At 63.1% G+C, this 12,721-nt stretch overlaps 1 protein-coding gene across 4 annotated transcripts in view; it reads right to left on the bottom strand.

Annotated features, from left to right (window-relative positions):
• The window catches only part of CAPZB (capping actin protein of muscle Z-line subunit beta), a 137,999-nt gene that overhangs the window by 1,688 nt on the left and 123,590 nt on the right, over positions 1-12,721 (bottom strand). For 2 of the 4 annotated variants that reach the window (XM_069579225.1, XM_069579222.1), the window contains exons 7-9: positions 3,509-3,574; positions 3,009-3,085; positions 1,573-1,685 (exon numbers count right to left, since the gene is read on the bottom strand). In XM_069579225.1, the coding sequence (XP_069435326.1) occupies positions 1,583-1,685; positions 3,009-3,085; positions 3,509-3,574 (246 nt within the window). In that variant the 3' untranslated portion in view covers positions 1,573-1,582. The remainder of the gene's footprint in view (positions 1-1,572; positions 1,686-3,008; positions 3,086-3,508; positions 3,575-12,721) is intronic. The other 2 variants (XM_069579224.1, XM_069579223.1) reach the window with 1 other exon arrangement.

Below are 12,721 nucleotides of genomic sequence, written 5' to 3'. Positions count from 1 at the left end.
CTGTGTACAGCTAAAAAGCCTCCCATGAGAAATGCTGGCATTTCGGCTGATGCTGTGGGACACACGCTTCTGAGAGCTCGCTTTGCTCTGCGGCAGCTCCCACGGCCTCCTGGCTGGAGCTGTGCTGGCTCCTCCGGGAGAGGCACGCCAGGCCTGGGCTGCACCCAGCACCCCCACCCCCGACAAGGAGAAATGTCCAGACGGGAGGACCGGTAAGGGACAGAAGGTTAGGCCAGAGCAGCTGGAGGTGGGAAGGGAGAGCGCTTGTTCAGGGAAAGGAGCTCAGGAAGGTCATGGCCAAGCCACCAGGAACCAGTGTCGGCAGGAGGCTCTGTGTGTGTGTCTCAGACAGAAGTTGCCAGGCTGGGCAGCAGGGGATGGGGGCGCGGGGGTCCCATATCCCCACAGGGCCTGGCCAAGGGGAGGGGTCCAGAAGATTCTAGACCCACCCTGGAAGCGGAGGGCCTGGGGAGAACTGCACTGTATGGTGCGCTTTTAAAGGCAGGGAGACAACCCAGGCCCGACGCCGGCGCACCCAGACCAGACGGCTGCAGCCACAGCAGAGGAGCCCCCTGGCTGCACAAAGGCCGCCCCCCGAGCAAGCCCCCCGAGCCTCTTCTGGGCTGGGGCCCCGTGTCCAGCTCCCGGGCCTGGGAGGAAGCCCCTACTCCCGGGCTCTGCAGCCCTGCTCAGCTCGGCTTCCCCCCTCCTCTCTGGGGGTGCTGCCGGCTTTTACACATCCGTATCCATCACATGCTCAAGTCATGTTCTTGGGTGTCGTCCACAAGCAAGACTTTCCCCTCTGTCAAGCGTAAGGCATTTAGGAGGATGGGTGCAGCTCATCGGGGGCGGACGGCGGTGCTGGTCCCGGCGGCTCCAGGGGCACCTGGTCTGGGGGCACCAGGCCTGGCTCAGACATTACAGCCCCACTCCGGGCTTCCCTGGTGGCTCAGACATTAAAAATCTGCCTGCAGTGTGGGACAGCTGGGCTCCATCCCTGGGTCAGGAAGATCCCCCGGAGGAGGGAATCTTTACCCACTCCAGTATTCTTGCCTGGAGAATTCCATGGACAGAGGAGCCTGACAGGCTACAATCCACGGGGTCGCAGAGTCGGAGACGACTGGGCAACCGGCAGAGGGCTCTTAAGAGACCCAGCTCTGCGTCCCTCTCTTAGACTCAGGGCAGTACACCTCAGATCAGCTGACCCAGGCAACTGCCCCCCGAAAAGGGATCTTTTTGAGCTTCTGGGGTCCTTGGTGGAAAGGTGGCTGCACACAGAGCAGACAGAGAGGCCGCCCCAGCCTCCGGTGAAGCAGGCAGCCCCTGGGAGCGGCGTGGGTGACCGTGACCCTGGCCTGCAGGGCCTGCCCCACACGCAGCCCTGCCCGGAGTGCCAAGCACACACACTGCACACGTGATTCGGGCCCTGTTACGCAGGGTGAAGTCGGCAGTTACGGGGCGGCTCCTGGCCGAGCGGACACGGGTTAGTGGTGTTTAAGGGGCTGGCAGGGTCTCGGCGGGCTGGTGAGTCCTGTTTAGTGGGGCGGCGCTCAGGCCTCTCAGGCAGGGTACCTGGAGCGGCTTAGTTATCGGGCTGGATGTGGATCTGGCGCTGCGTCAGCACTTGGGAAAGCTCCCTCTGCAGCTGCAGGAACTTGGGGTTGTCGGGGATAACGTCAACAGATCTACAGAGAGCGCGCAGAGTGAGGGCCGTGGAGGAGCCCCAGCGCGGAGGAAGCGGGGGCCGTGGGCAGGAGAGGGGGCGTCCCTGGGGCGCAGCCGCTCAGGGCTGTGGGCGTCAGGGCCGCGGGGCTCGGGGGGAGGTGGCTGTGGCTCTCGGGGGCCCGCCCAGCCCCGGCAGGCTCTCTGCGGCTCCCCTTGGTTCTCCAGCCGTTGCCCGGGATGGTGCAGGCTGACGGGCGTGTCTGGTGTGTCTGATGACGCAGGGGCCCCAGGCCGGGAAGCTCTGAGCAGAGAGGACTCCCCAGGCCCCGGGCTCAACAGCCGGAGGAAAGCAATGCTGCGTGGGGTGAGCAGGGGAGTAAAGCCAGGGGCTAGACCAGGCTCCCCACAGACAGGGAATCAGAAAGGCAAGTCCAGAGCGGGCACCACCCTTACAGCTGTCTGAGAGAGACTGAACTGCCTCCCCTAGGCGGACTCAAACCAGGGCCACCCCAGGCCACTTCCTGCCACTGCCCGGCCTAGAGGGGTCTGTCCACAGGGGGCCTGCAGGGCCGGGGGCCAAGGCCAGGCCACGAGCCCCTGGACTCGCGGGGTAGCGACGAGACTCAGACCCCATCCTCCCTGCCTCGGGCCCCCACCCAGCTCCTGGACGGGTGGGATGCCCCCGAGAGGAGTCCCTGCTCTAAGGTCACAGAGCTCGGGGTGGCAGGGGCTGCCTCAGACCCCAGGCTGGGACTCCAAGGCCGGGGCTCTCTCCCCCGCAGCCTCCACTGCCCTCCGTGACCGGGAGGACCCGGGGAGCCCCTGCGCCTCCCTCAGCCTTCGCTGAAGAACCGAGGGAACAAGGCGTGGGGGGACTGGGGGTGGGGCCCTCTGCAGAAAGCAGAGGCTTTCTCTGGGGCTCTCTCTGGGGGATGCTCCGCTGCCCGAAGCCCAGCCAACTGGGGACCGTGCAACCTGCTGCGTCTTAGGGTCAGACCTGGGGGTCTTCAGGCCCCAGGGCCGGCAGCTACACAGAGAATCTTCAGGCAGGACTGGGACCACGGGACCGAGAGGTGGCTGCAGGAAGGAGGGCACCACGGCCGTGAAGGCGGAAGGTCCCCAGGAGACAAACGGAGGAGCTCGGCACGCACGTCTACCCTGAGAACAAGTCTTGCGCGTGGGGCTTTAGCTCGAAAACCTGCATTACCGACCCTGTCAGGCGGGCACTTCGGCCCTGGTTTGCAGAGGAGACTGGCCCCAGGCAGTGGAGCTGTTGAGCGGTGACCTTGGACCCACAACCCCCATCTCCCGGGTCCCACAGCCTGTGCTCCTGGGTACGTTACCGCAGCCCGTTGACGATGTCCTTTGTCTTCCCGAAGTAGATCTCGTTCAGTGTACTTCTGATTTTATTCTCCATGTCCTGGAAGGGAGGCAGCCAGTCAGGGGCCCGGTCAGGAGGCGCCTGCCCCACGGGCACCCTGCAGTCCCCGCGGCGGCCACACGGGGGTGCGCGGGAGCCCCCGGCCAGGGCCTGGCCTGCCGTTAGTGCGGGAGACGCCCGGGCCCTCCCGCGGGCTCCGGGACAACTCCGCAGAGCAACCCCTTCTTCCGGAGGGCATGGGGAAGGGGGGGTGCCGAGGGCTGGCTGTGGAGGCGGGGCAGGGCTGAGGGCTTCCCGCGCTGAGTCCTCTGGGGGCAGCAGAGGAGGGGCCTCTGGCCCTGAGCCCGGCTCAGAAGGCACAGAAGGCACAGAAGACACCAGGCGGGGCCCGGAAACGGGCGCCGTGCTGCTGAAAGCTGGCGGGAAGCTGCCCGGGAGGCCCCGGGGGAGGCGGCCGCTCACCTCGACCAGGCGCCCGATGTTGGCTATGTGTGGAGAGCAGTCGCTCACGGTCTCATCCTTCTCCATCTGCAAGGGAACGGGAACACGGCTGAGTCGGAGCGCTGGGCGGGGGCGGCTGCCGGGCTGCACAGAACCTACTGTCCTGGCTGTGGGACGCCCGGCACGAGGGTCCCAGGCCTGTCTCTGGGGGCATCTCCAGCTCCACAACACAGCCTCCCCGGCTCCACGGCAGGAGGGCACTCGCGGGGCTCCCGGCCGTGATGTCACGGTGAGCCTCTAAGGTGCCTGCCAGCGGCGGCCGTGCCTGGTAGCTACAGCGGGAGGGGTGGGGGGGCAACAGCCCGGGTGTCAGACAGGGGACCCCAGGCCCAGGCCGAAGGGGCGACTCGCCCAAAGTCACACCCGCGGGGAAGGCAGAGCCCGGGTCACTGCCATGCCCACTTCCCATCCTGTGTTCCGTCCACTCCTGCTGAAGGCGTGGCCCCTCCTGGGGAGTGCGTGGCCAGAAAGGACGCGCACCATCCACCGCCTACAGCTACGAAAGCGCTGCAGGAGAGCCTCTGCTTAGCCGTCTGGTGGCCCAGCTCTTGCCTTCCTCTCTGCCACGCCTGTCGAGGGGGCACAGCTCTTTTCTCCCGACTTCCTGTCACTCATCCCAGTATTCTTCTTCTTCTCAATTCTCTCAGAGGCCCTCCGCTATTTTCCAAATTGTCCAAACCAATGACTTTTTTGAACTTGTCTCTTTAGTATCTAACAACGTAGATGGCCCTTCTGCAGGGACGATGGGGGCTCTGGAGGAGAGGTGCCCAGCGAGTTGGTTCTGGCCCAGGGATGAGCCCTCTGAGGGCCGACAGGAAAGGGGAGAAGGCAACGAGGCCCCTGACGTGAACGCCGAGTCACGGCACGACACCACGACTGCCCGCACTTCCTCCACATGTTCGGGGCTTATTCTCTCCACGATCACACATCCCTCCAGGGCAGATGCAGCTGTGACGCTCACGGGCACCGAGCGGACCACTAGGCGCCCGATGCCGCCCACGGCGCCCGATGCCGCCCACCCCGACCGGCGCCTGACTGTAGTCACTGTCGCTGAGGAAACAGACCCTGGAGGTGCCCGAGAGACAGGACACAGAGACAGGAGCCGGGTCAGGGAGGCGAGAGTGCAGGAGGAACTCAGATCAGTGAGAGCAGAGTGGAGGTGGGCGGCTAACCACCTTCAGAGCCGGGGAGCAGGGCAGGGTGGACGCCTGCGCTGGACAGCAGTCTGTGCAGAGGCTAAAGGCCTCCGTCGCCTCACTGGGTTTGACTTCTCTTACCGATGAATTTCAGGATGACTTCTAGGCTGGGAAGGGTACAACACACCCAGTTAAGAGGGAGACAGAGCTGGAAGCAGGTGGTGATAGCAGAGAAACAGATCGTTTAAAATGATTAGGCTTCAGGGCCAGACAAATCTGACTCCAAGACACAGACCTCCCTGAAAAGCTAGAGGATGCTTCAGAGGTACCAGAACTCTGCAGAGGGCGGAGGCTGACCCCACTTTCATGACAGAAGGCAAACACTGGCCTGACGCTGATCCAGGCCACAACTTTTGGTGGGACCAGCAAAAAAAAAAGCCATCTGCCGGCGCGTTTTCAAATCAGATGCTCCAGGAGCCAGTGCAGGCTGGCTGTGGACACGACCCACCGTGAGAGTCTCCAGTTTCTGGCGGTGACGGGGATGCTGGGCTGAGGAACACAGGCTCCTCGAGAGTGCGTCCCTGTGGCAACTTCCCACCCAGGATCCTGCGGCTCTGGCTGGACCACAGCCCGCCGGCTCCCCGGGGCCGCCCGCAGGATTCCCTGCTGTGCCCTGGGTCTGTCTGTCTGTGCAGGACCAAAGGGAAGGCGCATAGCGTTCGTGGGGTGGGCCACCGGCGTCAAGGGTGGAGGTGACGGACGGGTTGCTCCCAGACAGAGGCACAGGTCGGTGGCGGAGCACAGAGCTTCCGGGCCTCGGTCTGTCTGCCCCTCCTCAGGACCACCACGCACCCGAGGAAGCAGGCAGGCAGACATCACAGAGCCTGTCCAGATGACAGCCCTGCTGGACCTTCCGCTGCAGTGTGCCTGCGTGCACCCGGGCAAACGCAGACCACATACTTTGGCTCAGACGTTACTCTCACTGAGAGCAACATGGGGAACAGGTCCAGCACAGAGACCTGTGGGTTCTGGGTGATTTCCCTTGACAAGAATACGAGATGCCTGCTAGGACGGCGTTCGTGCACCTTTCGGGATCAAAATGAAACTGTTCCTGGTGCCCAGGTCAGGGGCCGCGTGCCCACCCCCTTCCCTGATGGAGCTGCAGGGCCCCCTCTCGGCCCAGCCCCATCGGCACGGCCGGGTGCAGTCTGGGTTTCAGAGAGCCATGGACACGCTCTTCTGTGTCCACGGTCTGCATGCCCCGAGCCCAAGAAACGGGAAAGCACGTGGGCGTTTCAGGCCAGGAGGAGGAGGACACAGGAGGTCGTGGCCGCGCTCCGAAACCTGCTGCCTGGCAGGGCGGTCCAGCGATGCCCGGCACTGCCGAGGGCGGCGGAGCTGTCACAGCGCCTGCTCACACAGCCAGGAGCTCCGGGTCCCCAGAGGGGTCCCTGGAGGAACAGGCGGCCCTGTGTCACGACGCTACAAGCTGGGGAGGGGGGGAACCAGAGTGGAGTGACGGTCTGGAAGCCAAGTCCTCGCCCTCCAAAGCCAGGGAGCCAAGTCTCTGAGAGGGAAGATACCTGGCTCTGAGCAGACTGCTCTGCGGAGGGCCGGCCAAGCCAGAGAGGGGGCGAGATGCCGGCAGGACCGGCTGCTCTGCCCGCCCCTGGGCCCTGGGCCCCCCAGGCACTCTAGCCAAGGGTCCCGGGGAGACTCGATCTTCAGAGGTTCCAGGGGTCCCCACAAAGCAGGGGGTGTGCATGCTTGTGAATGTCACCACTTCAAGCATGAGACGCGCCCCCGCCGGGCAGAGTCACAGCATCCGTGAGATGCGCTCGGCCCCCGCGGCTGGAGCGCGGGCACACGTGCGCAGCAGGGGCCAGAACCCCGCCTGCCGGGGGGAGGACGGAGGCTGCCCACCCAATCCGGAAAGGCAATCTCGACACCAACACGCGGGCACCCAGGATTCTCTCCTCCCCCAGGGAGAAGGCTCCTGTGCCTGGCCTGATGGCCGCTCAGAGCTGCTCTTCTGGGCAAGGAGAGGCCTGGGGCTCCGGCCCAAGTGAATTACGTCCTCCCACAAATCAGTTTCCCCAGCTCCGCACGGCTGGTGGATCCCTGGCACGCCCAGGGAAGCATGGAGGCGGTGAGCTCAATGAGAATTCCCACCTTAAATGAGCACCTATCACCCAGAGCTGAGGCCAGGACCGGAGGCAAAGGGCTCAGGGCCGTGGGGTCAGTGAAGCCCCATCGGGTGTTGGGCAGCTTGGGCATCATCTCTGCTTCAGAATCGGAGCTGTCTTCCCACAAAGGGAGAGGCTGGCACTGCCAGGCTCTCAGAAGTCGAGAGGCCTGGGCAGGGGCATGAGCCTTCTCTGGGAGCAGACAAACTCTCCGGGAGGACCCAAGGGGCTGCGGAGCTCGAGGCCAGAAATCTGACCCCAAGGCAAAGGCCCAGCAGGGGCCCGGGGAAGGGAAGGAAGAGGGTGGGCTGGGAGGGGGACAGGGGCCTGGCACACACACACGTTTCCACAGCCCCCCTGCTGACTCCCTCCACACCTGGTCAGGGTCAGCTCACTGGCAGTGCTGACCCACCAAAAACAAAGCTATTTTTGCAACGCGGATATTATTACATCTCATAAAAGCGGCTGCCAGAGGAAAACATTTTTATAGGCTGTGGTCGCACAGATGTTCCACAAGGTGGTTCCAGCCGAGTCTGAAGTCAGAGCCCAGCTTGCCCACCCCCGCCCGGTACCCCCGGCTCCCCTCTGCGGCCGGGAGACGCGGAGGACACGGGCCTGTTTAGAAAGCAGGCTGTTTTCCTCAAAAGGGAAAACGTGAGCAGAGTGCCGAGCAGCGCTTCTCCGGGGCCCTGTGGGAAGCCAGCCTGGCAGGCGGCTCCCGTTCTGCAGCCCCGGGGCCAGGCCTCAGCCTGGAAAGGCCTCCATCTCCTTGCTGCTGCCGTGCTCGGGGTGAGCCAACACCCGCCCCGGCCCCCGAGTGGCGCCGGGCTCCACGGCTACACAGTTCCCAGGATTCGCCTCAGGCCGGCTCCAGGTCAGCCTGGGGCTGGAGACCAGGGCCTGGCACGCTGGCAAGCGGAAGATAGTGGTTGGACAGCCTCGCAGCAGAGCTTCCGTCCACCCAGTTCAGGAAAAATTTAATAGAGCCTAGCCTGCATGGCACATGGTACCAGCAGCAACAGCTACTATTTTATTTACCAGGCAGAACCTGGGCCTCAAGGCGGCTTTTATTTCTGCTCTAACAGTTTCCAAAGGGGCGTTATGGGCTCACTGGTAAAAATGCTGAACTTCAGAGAAGGGAAGTGGTTTGTCCAGGTCACACAGCTGGAAGGAGAATGGGCTGGGATTGGGACGACAGCCTGGATGATTCCAAAACCTGTTTTCTTCCAGGAGACTTCTCCATTTGCTCAACCTCATCCATGCTCCTTACAGGAAAAATCAAGGCCAGACCGCAATGCAGGGCTCAGACATTCCAAGCGGCTCCGTCCCTGCCCTGCCTGCCTCCCTGTCCCTGCCCTCCCTCAGCTCTCCACTCCACTCCTGCCCGACCTTCCTGGTGGGGCACGGCACAGGGCGGCAGCCTCATGCTGGCTCGCCCCCTGGACCAGGCCGGGGCCGTTCCACCCCAGGACACCCGACCTGCACGGGGGCGCCCCCAGAACCCACACCGTGAAGCCTCTCTACCCCGAACCTGGGAGCCTCAGAGAACAGGGACCAGCTGCAGCTGGGCCTCCCCCAGGAGAAGGCCCTCCCTGAACCACCCCCGGCCTGGTGCGGACCCGGCCTCCCCACATCTGCAAGGGAGGCCACGGGCCTCTGCCCGGCCCGAGCGCCCAGCAAGGGTCGAAGCGGGTTTCCCGGCCTCGACCCATAGGCAGGGGCACCGACTGGAGCTTCACTGCGTGCAGACGCCGCGTGGGGAGCAAGGGACTGGCCTCACCTCCCCGCCCCACGAGACATTCCACCTTTGTTGTTAAATATTTAGAATCTGAGGAAAAAAAAAAATCAAACACACATCTGCAGGGCCTGGCCCATGGGTTTCCTTCCAGAGACCCGTGGTCCCGCCTTTTCCCACGTCCCGCTGACACACAGCAGTGACCTCGCGGTGCGGCATCCTCGGGCGTGCTGGTGCGCAGCCGGCGGCCTTCCCGCGGGGGCCCGGGGGCCAGCGTCTGCCCTCGCCCCGACAAGGTCGGTCTGTGAGAGCCCCTGTGAAGACCACCCCCACTTGCTTCCCACGGCCCCACGGCTGCAGGGACTTGCCAAAACATCGTGTCCGCTCTGTCTTCCAGGGATGTGTGGCCCTAAGGGACGCCCTTCGGTGAGGAGGAAACAAAGGCGGGGCTGAGTTGGCAGGGGCAGGTGCTGTCTGAGCATCCCCGCTGCTGGTGGGTCAGCCAGGCGGGCACGCTCACCGAGAGGGAAAGACAGTCAGCGCAAGCAGCTCCTACTGTCCACACCGAGCAAGGAGGGCACGGAGGCAAAGCCCGAGGAGCCAAGGAAAGGGGCCCTCGGGGACCGGGGGGGTGGGGCGGCAAATGCCGCCAAGCCCGAGCCAGGGCCAGGCACCAGGAGACTTAGACCCTCATCTCCCAGCAAAGGGGCCCGGGCTCGATCCCCAGTCAGGGACCCAGACTCCATGTGCCACAGAGCTGCAGACCGTGCATCCACTGCTAAGACCTGGCCCGGCCTGCCACTCAAGACAGGCGAGGGAAGCGGGAACGCTGGGGAGCCTGGGGTCAGCCCAGGAAGGGGTGGCTGTGGCGTGGCCAGGATGTGCTGGCGGCCCTCGAACCGGCTGGCGGCTCCTGACCCCTGGGGCCAGGGCGGCGGGGGCTCAGCACCGAGGCCCCGGGAAGACGGGGCCCTCCCTCCGCACACCCAGCGTCAGCAGCTGCAGCCTCACAGAGGTACTCATGCCAGGGAAGAGCCCTCTGACCCCAGGGCACACACCTTGTGGGGGTCACCCCAAGATCCTCCTTGTATTTCCGGCCGTGACGCCCCTTCACTGACCCGCTGGCCACAGGCCAGATGCCCTGGCCCCTGGCCACCCCTCTCCTGGGCGGGTCTAACGGCCCCCTCCTGCCAACCCGGCCTCCACTCCGTGCACAGAGCCACCTTTTGAAGATACACATCTGACCGGTCGACTGCTTAAAAACCTTAAAGGCCTCCTCACTGCTTCCGGCGGTGACGGTGTCCCCTGTGGCCAGCCTGGTTCCTACAAGAGACACCCAAAGGGCAGCACGGCGGAGCACGGCCCAGGGAGGCCTGGCCCCTCCAGGGGCCTCTGCAGGTGCGGCCCACTCACCCACGGCCGCTGCCCCCCGAGTCCCCGGGCGCCCACGGGGCAGCGTCCTGTCTACACTGAGCCAACTGCTCAACGCCCGAGTGTGCAAGTGCTCACTGAGCATCTCATGAGCACCAGGCGCGGGGACAGGCTAAGACCAAAAGATGCGCGTGGCAGCACGCAGCCTTTTCCCGTTTTCCTAGGGGGCAAATCTGGGCTCACGTCCCAGCTCTGCCCGCCACTTCATTAAGTCACCACGGGGCAAACTACTGAAGAGCCGGAACCCCAGTCTCCTCACCTGCTAAGTGATGCTATGCTGTCCACAACCTGACCCGTGGAGACAGCCCACGCCACCCCAGCGTCCACCCTATTGCTGATCCGCTCGGCTTTCCTGGAACCCCCTGGCTTCCCGTCCAAGAGAACCAGAGGCGTTTCCCCCAAGGTTCACCTGGGACAAACAGCTAAACCCACAACTCTCATTTCCCCGTTTGCGCAGAAACTACGCATCATTAACTTAGATTTCATCTGTCACCCTTGTGGCCTCCCGGGCCCGCCTCCTGCAGTTACTTACATTGGAAACCAGCCCCGGCTTTAACGTGCCTCGGATGAGTTATGTGACAGGCCGCGAGGATGATGACAGAAGCCTGAGTTTCCTCATTAGAGCCGAGAGCACAAGGCAATCCACACAGGCCCGCAGCCCGGCCCGGCGCGCTGAGGACAGCCTCTCATCGGGCCGGCGTTTGGCTTGGCAGCAGGCGCCGTGCACGGCAAGCCGGAACCAGGCCCTGGCCGTGGGCTGACAGCTCTGATTTAAACTATTAGGAAGGCTGGGGATTAAATATTTGTCCAGGTCACTGTAAACTGGGTGGAATTATAAACAGTTCAGAGCGGTAAGTGATGCAGGAAGCCGTCTCCGGATACGGATTTAGGATTTTCCAGCACTCCTCGGGTGGCAGGGTGGGGGGAGCCAGCTGCCTGGGGGTTCCATTGCCCCGCCTCATCAGTGCCTCCTGGAAAACAAGGGTCTGTTTCCTTGGGGAAGGATGGGCTCTGCCCAGCAAGCACTTGCCTTGGTTCTGGGAGGGTTTGGAGACAGCCCTGCCCTGAGGCCAGAGAAGGGGACCCCTGAGACCCCCTGTGGCTCCAGGCAGGTTCTCTGTGGGTGCCTGAGGCTCCGACCCCCAGTGCAGGCACAGGCCTTGCACTGCTTCTGTTCAAGAGCATGGAGACGCTCCTGCGACTGCAACGCAAATGCAGGTAAGTTGCCAAGGCGAAGAGCTGACTCGCGGAAAAGACGCTGACGCTGGGGGGACCGGGGGCAGGGGGAGAAGGGACGGCCCAGGGTGAGACGGCTGGATGGCGTCGCCACTTCGATGGATGCGAGTCTGAGTGAGCGCCGGGAGTTGGTGATGGACAGGGAAGCCTGGCGTGCTGCACTTTACGGGGTCGCAGAGTCGGACACGACTGAGCGACTGAACTGAACTGGAGGTCAAGAGTGACGGGACATATGTATACCTATGGCTGATTCACGGTGAGGCATGGGAGAAACCTGGAGAAGGAACTGGCAGCCCGCTCCAGAATTCTTGCCTGGAGGGTCCCATGGACAGAAGAGCCTGGTGGGCTACAGTTCAAGGGGTTGTAAACCGTCGGACACGACTGAGCAACTAACATAGAAATGCACGGAAGAAACCACTGCAATGTTGTTAGGTAATTATCCTCTAATTTAAAATATACTCAATAAGTTAAAAAAACAAAAGTTACTAAGGGATGTTCCTGGTGGCACAGAGCACAAGGATCCACCTGCCGGTGCAGGGTGCACAGGCTCTATCCCTGGCCCGGGACGGTTCCACACGCCTCTGAGCTACTAAGCCCACGGGCTGAAACGACTGGAGCCGGGGTGCCCAGAACGCGGGCTCTACAGCGAGAGGGGCCAGCGCATGGGATGCCTGTGCGCCCAGGAGCAGGCGATCCAGCCCGCTGCAGCTAGAAAAAGCTCGTGCGCAGCGATGGAGCCCCCAGAACCAACCAGGTTCCCAGCTGACGATTTCCACACGTTAAAACACATTCAATGGCTATTAAAAGTGTAATTATTTTACTGAAAAAAAGAAAAATCTTGATATTAAAAGGGATCCTCACGGAGTTCCAGGCTGAAGACGTGAACAGATGTTCTCAGGGCCGCTGCAGGGCTGCCAGCCCGGCTTCCCCGAGGCCTGCGTGTCCTCTCCTGTTACACAGAGGCACCACCGGCCCGGGGCAAAGGCCTCCCCAAGGGATGGCCTGTTACGAGTCCTAAACGCGGACTCTTGAGCAAGGGTCTTGAACTTGCTTAGAAGCTTAAGGCAGCACATGAAGTAGGAACTGAAGGCTGCTCTAGGGGAGGGGGCACCTCGTGGTCCAAGCTCCCGGTTCACCTGACACACGCTTGGAAGGGACGTCTTGGAGACGAGCTGCTCATGATAACCTGAGCCAAAGACAGGCGAGAGAAAGGCTCACAGCAGCTGTGATACTGTGACTCGTAAGGAACACGCACTTGGTCATTCGGACTACCCAAACCCATTCCTCATGTGCCTCTGGCCTTCATCCATGGCTCCTGGCTCACAGGTCCCGAAACCCCTGGAGTTTCCTGAGTGAGAGTAGCAATGGCAGCATCTTTTACGATATTCGGGCGCGTCTGCAGTTCCTGACATCAATCGCTTCGCGGACATAGAGGGGAAACAAGTGCCCT

This window comes from Ovis canadensis, chromosome 2 (assembly GCF_042477335.2).
Source record: "Ovis canadensis isolate MfBH-ARS-UI-01 breed Bighorn chromosome 2, ARS-UI_OviCan_v2, whole genome shotgun sequence".
NCBI lineage: Eukaryota > Metazoa > Chordata > Mammalia > Artiodactyla > Bovidae > Ovis > Ovis canadensis.
This window is presented reverse-complemented; position numbering and strand designations above follow the sequence as displayed.